The sequence below is a fragment of the Penaeus chinensis genome, chromosome 14 (genome assembly GCF_019202785.1).
Source record: "Penaeus chinensis breed Huanghai No. 1 chromosome 14, ASM1920278v2, whole genome shotgun sequence".
NCBI lineage: Eukaryota > Metazoa > Arthropoda > Malacostraca > Decapoda > Penaeidae > Penaeus > Penaeus chinensis.
Window position 1 is genome coordinate 23,626,249 of NC_061832.1, and position 12,500 is coordinate 23,638,748.

The window sequence follows — 12,500 nt, forward strand, 5'->3', positions numbered from 1 at the left end:
TATATATTTATATATATATATATATATATATATATATATATATATATATTACATTATATTACATATATATATATGTATATACATATATATCATATATATACTTTATATATTACATATACATATATATGTATATAATTATATATACACACATGCACGCACACGCACAGGCACGCAGGCACGCAGGCACGCAGGCACGCAGGCACGCACGCAGGCACTCACACGCACGCACTCACACACACGCACACACTCATATGCCTTCAATATGCCCTTAAAAACAAAAGTGCATACCTGTGCGTGAATTAAAACATCAACAACAACGCATGCATTTAAATATTCCAGGAAAATGAATTTCAACTTGTTTTTGGACTCTCTTATTACAGAATATATTTTGTCATTCCGACATCAGGTTACATTTTTGTGATCATGCAATATCAATATCAGTAACTATAGCTGCAGTCTTATTGCAATGGTAAAAGACAAAATATAAATTCAGTAAAAAAAAACAAAAACAAAAATGAATGCTATTCAAACCACTTACAAAGAATGCTACTGTAAATAGCTACTTTGTACAGAACGCCTTACAGTTTTAAAGTGCAGGTAAGTTTATATTAATAACAACGCCATTCACAAGAGTAACTGGACTGATGAACAACTTTTTCACATCAACTAGTTCACAGCCTATGGACAATCTAACGGTTTTAAAAAGTGACAACAAAACGGGTAACTAGAACATTAAAATAAAGCAATTGAATGCAACAGGGATATATAAACTTCAAAGCGAACAAAATATAGTGACCACAAGAATAACTAAAACAGCAGGTCATTTGCCGCAACGGTACGCAACCGGTAGTTTATGTGAGAGCTGTGTCTCCCACGTCACTGAGGTCTTTCAAGCTCAGGACCTCGATCTTTGCACGGCCCTTTGTTGAAGAGGTGATCATGTCCTCAATCAGTCGGAAGTGACCTGGATCAATCAGCCCAATCTGAAAATGCATTTGATGGCAAGGAATCAGTCTCTGCTTTATAATACCCTTACAAGAAATATGGCATACATTTGTTTCTGTATCCTTTTGGTAACCCAAAAGAATGTTGCAGGCCACAAGTGATTGGTCGGAATGTTGGTAAAATCTTTTCTGATCAAAGACATCAAAGTATACATGCAAGTGCACACAAATCGCCATGTTGACATCATTATATACATATATATATATATATATATATATATATATGTATATATATATATATATATTTATATATATATATATATATATATATATATATATATATATATATATATATACATACACACACACACACACACATAAATATATATATATATATATATATATATATATATATATATATATGTATACACACACACGAACAAACAAACAAACAAACAAAAAAACACATGCACACGCACGAGCACATGCACACGCACACATATATATAATATACATATATGTATACATTCATGTATATATATATATATATATATATATGTATCTGTGTATATATGTATGTATATATATATACACATACATAAATACATTATACATTATATGTACATATACATATATGTATCTGTGTACACACGTGTGAGTAAAAGAAAGAAAGAAAGAAAGAAACACACACACACATCTCTATGTTTACATACAAAAACACACAAAGTTTACATAAAATTCATAATATAAATTTACTTCAGCAGAATGGAATCAAATCAGAGAGAAATGACTGACACCAAATTAATTAAAAAAATGACCAGCCATTTCACCAGCACACTTCTTTTTATCTAAATAATGCAACACATGATTCAAAAGCTTCCCTCCCATTTATGTAAATACAACAGCCCTATACATAAAGTTATAGACCATATTCAATAATGGACGAAGTATAACCACACTTTAGAGTGTATTAATACCCTTGAATTCAAACAAGCAACAGACACCCAGAACTCACCATCTCTAACTCTGGGCTGTAGTTTTCACTCTCCATGTTCAACATGGGCACGATCTTCTCCTTGATTTTCTTAGCCTCCTTCCCCGGGATGAAGATTCTCACCTTCATCTGTGCCCTCTGGATCGGGATCACCTGCGCATTTCACAAGATTATGAGTTTTTTGTTTTTTATTTTGCCCAAAAGAAAATTGCAGTCTCAATTTTTTTTTCACCCGAAAGCCATCTGCTACCAAAGCCTAATTCAAAAAAAATTCACAGGCTAGTTCATTCAGATTCCTCACCCCAGCTAGTTGCTTGATGACGTCCAGGGCTTGCTGCTTGTTGTTGCGTTTCGGGTTGACCGAAAAGTGCAAGTCCTTCATGGCACTCTCAATCATGGTCACTGTGTATGGTGTCTTTGTTTCTGGATTTATGCACTTGTCTGAAGTAGTTTATGAAAGTGAGAAAAATATTGATTAGGAGATCTTATAAGATATTGCACTATTTCTACCAAATAAAAAATAATAAAAAAAATTTAGGCCTTATAATGCACAAAATTATTACCATAAAACACCTTGAACCCTTACCTTTTAAGTATCATAAATGTTTTCAAGAAGTACATATAAAGCAAAGCAAAGCAGCAAAAAAAAAAAAAAAAAAAAAAAAAAAAAAAAAAAAAAAAAAAAAAAAGAGGTGCCTCAGTACATTAACTTAATTAAATAAAAGGTATTATTAATCAAGAAGTTTTTACCTTTTCACTTGGGTTACCTCATATTCTTAGAATAATGAGAAGTTTTACTTTACCTTCCTATATTGTTAATGTGAAAATTTTACCACTGGCAACTTGATTAAATAATCATATGTGATGTTACATAACACACTGATTTCCTCTAACAAGATAAAGTATCCTACTTTATACTCGTAAACACAATAGTAGTTTACAAAAATTACCTGAAACAATCGAAGCAATCTCTTTCATAGATGTCCCCAGGTTCGCTTGCCGCTCTTTATCCGATACTTGTAACTCTCCCTTTTCTAAGATTTCCAAGCATATCTGTAAATATATTCACTAGTTTATTAGGAAAGGAATATCTAAAATGAAGCTATCATGTTAATAACAACAGTTATTATTTTCTCCAGTCTCCTACCCACCCACACTCTCACTCATACATAAACAAGAAAGAACTTTCTTTTACTTTGGAATAATCTTTAAAGCCACTGTGGTCATTAGTACTTTTAGATACAGTACTATTACATATCTAAAGTTATGTGTCGGACAGTCTTAATGCCCAAAAATATCAACAATTCCTTCTAACTCCATGTAGATCCATGTAGATACAGAGATAAATATGTAATATTTAAATCTGATATGACTATGTTTCTAATACTTTTGGACGTACTTGTTTCTGGTCTTCCGTCTTGAAACACTTGAGCAGTTCCTCCTTTTTGGCAACCTGTCCTTTTGAAACGTTGGTGAAGACAGTCTCACTCTGCAGAACCTCATCGATATCTTTCTCTCTGAAACAATAATCCCAATAATTCCATCGGAGACAATATGTGTACAAGTGGAGATTTCTACACCTGTGGAAAGTTCTCATATCATATTGCTATATACATTAATGTGCAAAATTAAATATTTTAAAAAGTTGAACTTCTCAAATCTAGTTTCCTTGGGACTAGATATATATATATATATATATACAGGCAAAATGTTGGTTTCAGACACCTTTTAGTACAGCTAAGGCAAAAGATTATAAAAAAAATCATAAGATTGTAATCAAAAAAAAAAAAAAAAAAAAAAAAAAAAAAAAAAAATATTCTACAATTGATATAAACATTTTACAATATATTTCATGGTATTTATGTACTCTGTATCATTATTTATAAATTAAAATTCCTTAATATAATACACACGAGAGAAAAAGTCACAATAGAAGAAAAGTCCATGATTTATTCCTGCTGACGTGCTTGACCTCTTTTCAAGCCTAAGACTACCTGTCTTAGGCTTGAAAAGAGGTCAAGCATGTCAGCAGGACAAAGTAACAGTACTTGTAGCTATTTCCAAACACTTTCTCCAAAACTATTAGCATACTCCTACCTTAATTTTCTTGCCCTCTAATATTTATTTCTCCATGAACTATACTGACTGAATAAAAAGAAAAAGCTATCTCCTCAATACAAAATTTGTTGAAGTTATTCATAAGTATATCATATTCATACATATGTAATTAATTTGGATGCAATATGTATTTCATAATAATGATGTAAGTCCCTGTATCTGGCTGAGATGTTATCACCTTCTTTGCCAGCCCAAAATGCACTCTCTGGGGAAACGAGTAAGGCAAACCTAGTGTTCTTTTCACAAATCTGGTAGTTTTTTACCCTAGACACTGAGTATCTATAGTATATGATTATAATAGTGGACTATAATATATTGTCTCTGTAGTTAGAACAGTAAAAAACAAGACTGGGTGTTTGTAACTATACAACAACTAAACAGTATTCATTGTAACAAATGTCGAAAGAAGGTATGAAAAAGAATGAAAATCTTCACATTGCAAGAGATGAATTTGACTGGTTTCGATTATGTCTTTGTTCTGACAACCGGAAAATAAGAAAGTTTTTGGGAGGAGAACAAACACTGTGGCTAATGCAGCTATGGCCGCAGCCTACATGCCTCCCGCATTTTAGTGTAGGCCAATGATGCTCGACCACTTGCGCTTTGAGAAGGTGAGCGCAGACTGGATCCTTAATTTGAAGATAAATTGTCTGGTGGTTTTAAATACTGTACACATACATACAAGCAGGTTCTGTTTTCAAATGAATTTATGCATTTTATAGATGAAATAATCTAACATTTTCCCTCTTGAATTGTGACAAATATGTTCTATAAGAAAAATATCACAGAAGCCACTGACTTGTCAATTCCATACGCTGTTCAAACTGATACGAATCTATATCCAAAAACGATCGCAAAAATGTTTTTAAATAGGAGGCAAACAATAACACAAACACAAAACAAACTATATGATCTACACCACAAGCACTCCTACTAACAAACCCAAACAACCCCAGCCTGGAAACCCATAGGATTCAAGCGCAACGGGAAAAAAGAGTAAAAAAAAAAAACAAATTCCCCGACTCACATTTTCTGCCTCCAACTCTGCACTTTATTCTTGTAACACGCGATCTCGAACCTCTTCCCTCCCTTCTTCATCCTCACCACGGCGATGTTTGTCAGTCTTATCTGGTTGGTGGGGGTGAATATCTTGCCTCCGCCCTTGCTCATGGTGGCGGCTGCGTCCTCGTCGGCTGATGGGAGCGGGTGAAAAGGGGGATTTAAGAGAGGAAGTCTGGGGAGCTGTCAGGGGATGTGCTTGGCAGGTCCGACTCGACCCAGGCACTGAGGCTTCCCTGTTGCGCGAACGGCTGCTTGGGCACGAGCGGGAGGGATATTGTCAAGCTCTTTTTATTCTTTTCTTTTTTTTAGGGGAGGGGGATTTGTGATTTGTCTGGAAATAAGGAAATGTGGTAGAGATAATGAGGGTGCTTTGGGTCCTAATGGGTAATTCTAAAGTTTTTTTTTGGGGGGGAAGGGGAATTTTTGACATGTCACGCACGCGGTGATTTACCTACAGATAAGAATCGGTTACTAATGGGATATTATCCAGCTTTGAGCAAATCTATGACTTATTTCACAATGACCTATTTATAAATGAAAATCTCAAGAGCCATTCCAGCGCCGAAACGAGTACCAAAGAGGTCGAAATAGGGCGTGAATCCGAGTGAATCCGAGTGAATCCGAGTGAATCCGAGGCACGCGGGCGGCGCTGCACGAACGTCAACACGCGGAGGCCCGGCGGTGTGGCTCGAAGAGGACGCTCCTGCTTCTAAAACCCTATCAAAGAAGAAACAAGAAGAAGACGCTCTTGCATCACGTTGGTAAATTGCGAGTGAGTGGGCGGGTTCATTAGGCAGGGAAGGTCAGGGGTGATGGAGTTTTAATTGGCTTTCGACGGTCTCTTCCTCTGATTGTCTGTTTTTTTCTCTTTCTTTCTCTTAAGTCTCTTTTATTCTCTTGGTATATATGTCTGTTCGTCTGTCTCTCAGTGTTCCTTCTTCGCTCCCAAACTCTCTGTCTGTCGTTCTCTCCTCTCCCTCTCCATTTCCTTCTCTATCTCTCTCTTTTCTTTCCTTCTTTCCTTTTCTCTTTTATCTTTTATCTTCTATCTTCTATCTTCTATCTTCTATCTTCTATCTTCTATCTTCTCTCCTCTCCCCTCTCTCCCCTCTCTCCCCTCTCTCCTCTCTCTCCTCTCTCCTCTCTCCTCTCTCCTCTCTCCTCTCTCCTCTCTCCTCTCTCCTCTCTCCTCTCTCCTCTCTCCTCTCTCCTCTCTCCTCTCTCCTCTCTCCTCTCTCCTCTCTCCTCTCTCTCTCTCCTCTCTCCTCTCTCCTCTCTCCTCTCTCCTCTCTCCTCTCTCCTCTCTCCTCTCTCCTCTCTCCTCTCTCCTCTCTCCTCTCTCTCTCCTCTCTCCTCTCTCCTCTCTCCTCTCTCCTCTCTCTCCCCTCTCCTCTTTCCTCTTTCCTCTTTCTCTTCTCCCTCCATCTCTTTTTCTCTCCCTTTCCTTCTGCTTCTCTTTCAAATAAGCTGATAGTGTGGGGAATGTCATGATGTGATGTCATCTGTTGAGAGCTGCCATGACATGGTGTCATCAGCATTTGAATGGCTCAAATAGTTACTTGTCAAATACTTAAAATATCTGTGTCATTGCACCATATTGTTTGTAACCATAACATATATCACATTAAACTTTGCTTGTAATTTTACTGTGTATGTTAACAAATGGTTCACTTTTAAACTACTGAATGCACTCTTATCTCTGTTGCCATGGCTAGGCTTTTCTATTTATGCCTATATTGGTTCAGGCATTACATACTCAAAAAGTATGGCAGCTGCTGTAACTTCTGCAGCCTTATCAGGTGCTCCTTCAGTGGCAGCTAGCATTGTAAGCAGCAGCAGCAGTACCAGTCCAGCTTTAGGTTTCAAGATATTGGCAGAATGCAGTAAAAGCAAGGCTCGTACAAGTCTTATGAAACTGCCACATTATACAGTTGAGCTTCCCATGTTTATGCCTGTTGGAACCCAGGTAAGATATGATTGCACCATTTTTGGTATTAAATTTTACATAAATAATTTGTATATCACCATGTTTGTGATAATCTGGACACATATTGTGTGTGTAATAATGAGAAATTATATGCATGTGTTTAGTTCACTTTTATCACAAATATGGAAATAGTTATTGATATGAATCCTTTTCCATTGGGTGAAGTCTCTCTCAGGGATTTTTGTCTATTATTATTAATAATAGTATGTGGCACAGATATACCTATAGACAGAAATGTAAAGTTATTTAGATAAAGCTACAGTTTATAGAGATGTGTGTGTGTGTGAGTGAGTAAGTGAGTTTGTGTAAGAGAGAGAGAGAGAATGAATGAATGAATGAATGAATGAATGGATGAGTGAATTAGTTTGTTTTATGAAGCTTTATACTAATATGTATTTATAAGAAAAGAGAAACCCATTTTTGTCATTTTATTAAATATTTATTTCATAGATGAACTTTAATTGATTGTTGAAAGTTTCCAGCCTTTGTTTGATTTACTGTAGAATATTTGTGCATGGAATGTCTATACAAATATGATTCATCTTTTTCCAGGGAACAATGAAAGGACTTCTCCCACAGCAAGTAAAAGATGCAAATGCCCAACTGATTCTTGGAAATACATATCATCTGGGAACACGACCAGTAAGTTAGTTAAATGCCATCAGAATGTGGTTAGGAATATAAAACATTTTAGAAAGGTCTAGCCATTTAGAAGTATAGATTAAGGATTTGATTATTTGATGAATATGTTAGGATATCAAGTTCTCTAATTATAATTTGTAATGTGCTTCTTTATTTAACCAGGGCAAAGATCTACTCAATAAGTTTCGAAGGACTTCACAGTTTCATGCAATGGGATCGTGCCTTGCTAACTGACTCAGGCGGCTTCCAGATGGTTTCTTTGTTAGAACTTGCGGAAATTACTGAAGAGGGAGTAAAATTCAAATCTCCTTATGATGGTTTGTATATTTTACTCTTTTATAGTTCGTGCTATTTGTTGCAAAAGTATCAGCAGCTTCCTTAGAATGTTGGAGACACAGGAATTTTTATGCATGTCATTCAGCCAAAGTTAAATCTATAAATAAAACACACACACACACACACACACACACACACACACACACACACACACACACACACACACACACACACACACACACACACACACACACACACACACACACACACACACACACACTTCACCAAAGGACTTACCATTAAATGCAATATTAGATAAAATCCTTTTTATCACCTACACTTCTATAGCTTCATGATTATATATTTCGAGGGGGGGAAAATGGTATTAGATTCCTGTTTTGACCTGTTCTGAACCCCTATTGGCGTCCGGGACAAGTTGTTCATCTTGTCCCTCTTGCCCTCCTTCGCAGTTGGGGCGTGGAGGATGAGATGATGTCATGATAGCATTTGTATGTAAATAATGGCAATTGCAGGCAACCATAAGATATTGGTAGGTAATTTTATGGCCCTTTATTGTTGTTAGTAAAGAGTATTTTTGTATTTGTCAGTTGCAGGTAAATTACCTATACATCAGAGATATTGCAAAACCTATGTAGCTTGTAAAATAAAGACCCCTGCATGATAAAATAGTGAAAGTTTCCTTTCAAGCTGGTTGCATTGAGGGCAATGAAGGCCTCAGAGGGTTCTGAATGTGGCCTCGTTTTCCTGTTGGTCGGGACAATATGCCTGGACGAGCAAGACAAGGCGTTTCGAACACAGCATTAGTATCTGCTCTTTCAGCCTCTACTGACTGTACCCTTCTCTTCAGGTTCAGAATGCATGCTGACCCCAGAGGAAAGTATAGAAATCCAGAATGCAATTGGGGCAGATATTATGATGCAGCTTGATGATGTGGTGGATGTCAGAGAGACCAATTACGAACGCTTTAAGACAGCAACTTATCGGCAAGTATTACAATTAGGAAGTTGAAAATTGTTAATTCATAGAATTTTATTTGTTTTATGGTTTATTGACAGTTGGTGCCTGAACATTAATTTTCAAGCTTATAATAAAAAAATGACATGATTGTATTTTTTTTTTTTTTTTTTTTTTTTTTTTTTTTTTTTTTTTTTTTTTTTTTAATAAAGTGGAAATTAAAAAGGTAATTGTGAATGCCATGGGCATCAATTATTCATCTCTAATATCATTACTCCAAATATTTTCCATTATCTTTAGCAGAGCATGAGTACATACATGACTATTAGTCAGTTTGTTTGCATACTTAGTCTAATAGTTTCTTAATAATACTGATTTGTTTGCCACTTTCCAGAACTACACGTTGGCTAGATCGATGCATGAAAGCAAACAAAAATCCTGAGAGACAGAATTTATTCCCAATCATCCAAGGTGGCCTTTTTCCAGATTTACGAAAAATATCTTTAGAACAGCTAATTGCAAGGGATGCCCCAGGTTATGCAATTGGTGGACTCAGGTAAAGCATAAAAAAATTGAATGGGCATAAAGTTACAACAGCATGGAACTCTTATTTGCTTAATTAATAAAAATCTATGTAGGCATCGTTAAGATAGAATAGTGTAACCATTATAATTTTATATGGCATATACTATACATAATATATTGAGTGTGATTAACCCAATTCCTTTTGCATTGTTTTATTTGTTTAACAGTGGAGGTGAAGAGAAGGACAAGTTTTGGCCAACTATCCACCTGTGTACAGACCATCTTCCAAAGAACAAACCTCGCTATTGCATGGGTGTTGGCTTTGCTGTTGACCTTGTTGTGTGTTGTGCAATGGGGGTGGATATGTTTGATTGTGTCTTTCCAACTAGAACTGCAGTAAGTCCATGTGGTAGGATGCAGATGCTTGTGATACTTTAAGTACAGTAGATCTATATTAAACTGAAAAATTGTATCAAATTGTATAAAAGTAGTCCACAAGACAGTTGCTTAATCTTTTTCTTTTTTGCTTTACCTTTAGACATGCAGGAAAATACAATCATCCTTCATAATTTGTTGTTATTCTCTTCGTCAGAGGTTTGGCTGTGCTCTCGTCGACAATGGTCAGATCAACCTGAAGTCTCGGGAGTTTGTTAATGATTTTATTCCCATCGATGAAAAATGTGATTGCACAACATGTCAGAACTACACACGCGCTTATCTCCACACCATTGTGACAAAGGAAACTGTTGCCTGTCACCTCCTCTCCATTCATAACATTGCCTATCAGGTATGACTTTTATAATGATTATTATTTTTTTCAGTTAAGATATAATATGGTTTGATTACACAACTCGTATATATCCATATTTGGGTGAGGAATAGAATGGGTTGACAAGCAGAGTCCTTGTTTGTTGCCATCTGTCTTAGAGTGTCTTTTTGTAGTATGTAAGTAATCTTTGTTGAAGCTATTGCAGTAATATGTATTCATTGTTCAGGTCAGTTTGCTAAAAAGTGTATATTTTCAGTTACCTTGATCACTGGAAAGAGAGATCATGAGGTTGATCTAATGCAAAATTGCTTATCAGGATGTAGTGTGGGGGTAAATTGCAAGATTACTAGAGATCCCAACACTTTCTTAGCTCATAGTCCCCGCTAACAATCTTATCACAATAAGAGTGTGGCACCGCATGGGGCCTCATAAAACCTCTTTATTTTATGAATTTACAAATCTAGCATTTGACTCCCGCATTGTAGTAACAGCCCAAAGTCACTGCATGGTCACTAGGCATGTAGGATACATTATGACACTCACATAGACAAGGATAGTAAATATGAATATAATACTGTATATAATATTGATTAGGGAACTGTGAGAAAAGAATGTTGTCTGTTTCATGTTTTAAAAGCTCAGTAGATAAGGTTTTAAAATGGAAACAAACTGTCTCTCTTAAACTGTATATCCCTACAGATGAGACTGATGAAGAACATAAGGGAGAGCATCAAAAATGGTTGCTTCGTTGAATTTGTGCAGGACTTCATGTCTACATACTACAGAAACCAGGAATATCCCCAATGGGTCCTTGATTGTTTGGCAGCAGTAAACATAAGCCTGAAAAAATAAGTAACTATGTATACGATTATGTATTTCCCAGACTGATATCACAAATGTTACATACATGCTGTTTTAATCAGTTGTTACATAAAAAAAGTTATCAAAATTAAAATTAGTTGAGGTTTTTATTTACGAGTTGCAGTGACAGCGCACAAGCCCCATCGGCTGATTTAGAGGATCTAGAAGACAGTGAAGACAGGCTCTGGGACTTACGTTCTGATTTTGAAAAGTTAAGTCACACTGGCTACAGAAATGCCATTCTTGGGGACTTTGAAGAGGAAGAAGCTGAAGGAAGATTGCAAGGATTCCGAAAAGCATTTCGACATCAGTCCAGCATTAACCCAACAAGTTTGCTTTCTAGGATTGATGGATTCCTAATTGGATGTTTGATTAAATGCAATTTGAGTGAAGAGCAGGTTAATGAAGCATATAAGATTCAAGCAGAAATAAAGCACACATTGGAGTTATATTATAAACCAAATAGCAAACTATTTGATAAAATAATGAGAGACAGTGAGGATGCCAAAGCTACGTCCCTACAATGCTCGAGTGAGTGTTCTTGTTCTCTAAATAATGACAAAGTCTTGATAGAGGAAAAAGTTAAGAGTATTGTTAATAGAACTAGAACTTTCAGTAAAAGTGTTGGATGGGCATTGCCACCAAATATATAGTGTTTACTTGTACATGGAGAAATATAAATGTTGATCAAGAATAGTAAACATAAGTTTGTGTAATTTTATTCTGCTTATTATAAGACAAGTCTTTTGTATATATAAAAGTTGAATTATTTTTAAGTGACTTTTATTGACATAATGTTTACAATATGTGTAGATTACATATACTGGTAATATATAATTACACAGAAATATATGCAGATATACTTTTTTTTTTTTTTTTTTTGTAATATTTGTTCACACCCTCAAGTTTCTAAGAGGGACAGCCTTGAATGACCTAAAAAATATAAAGTAGGACTCTCAAGGGATCTAGACCCCTGGGACCCTAACTGTTTAGGTATGGGGCAGTATGAACTTGATTTAGCATTGAAAAAGGAACAATGAATAAAGACTTATTAACAGTAACCCTCCGCTCCTTTGATATGTAATTTATCTGTACATATGAAGTAAGTACACTGTCAGAATATTAAACATGCAATGTATGGATGTAGGATTAATCTGTTATTTATAAAGAATATAAAAATGACTGATTATTATGAAATGCTGGGAGTTCAACCAAGGCTACCATACAAAAAAGTACACTAATATTTAATGATCTATAACTCTGTGAAAGAGCTTGACAGTAAGTACAGATAAAGTTTAGTTATACATACAGTCTGTTAATGCATTGTAAACTTTCCAAACTAGATTA

General features: G+C 35.6%; 2 protein-coding genes across 2 annotated transcripts; one reads left to right on the plus strand and one right to left on the minus strand.

Annotated features, from left to right (window-relative positions):
• Positions 1–355: 355 nt before the first annotated feature.
• On the minus strand, positions 356–5,361 carry LOC125032418 (ribosome maturation protein SBDS-like). The gene is made up of 6 exons (XM_047623535.1): positions 5,084–5,361; positions 3,338–3,455; positions 2,889–2,991; positions 2,240–2,379; positions 1,960–2,091; positions 356–983 (listed from the first exon to the last, which is right to left on the minus strand). The coding sequence occupies exons 1-6, from the start codon at positions 5,224–5,226 to the stop codon at positions 852–854; spliced, it is 768 nt and encodes a 255-aa protein (XP_047479491.1). The 5' UTR covers positions 5,227–5,361; the 3' UTR covers positions 356–851.
• Positions 5,362–5,545: 184 nt separating this feature from the next.
• Positions 5,546–11,926, plus strand: LOC125032417 (queuine tRNA-ribosyltransferase catalytic subunit 1-like). The gene is given in 11 exon segments (XM_047623534.1): positions 5,546–5,890; positions 6,864–7,084; positions 7,658–7,747; positions 7,910–7,930; positions 7,932–8,064; positions 8,892–9,027; positions 9,393–9,554; positions 9,751–9,919; positions 10,116–10,310; positions 10,992–11,140; positions 11,269–11,926. Coding segments are annotated over 10 exon segments (1,794 nt in total). The 5' UTR covers positions 5,546–5,890; positions 6,864–6,883; the 3' UTR covers positions 11,807–11,926.
• Positions 11,927–12,500: the final 574 nt, after the last annotated feature.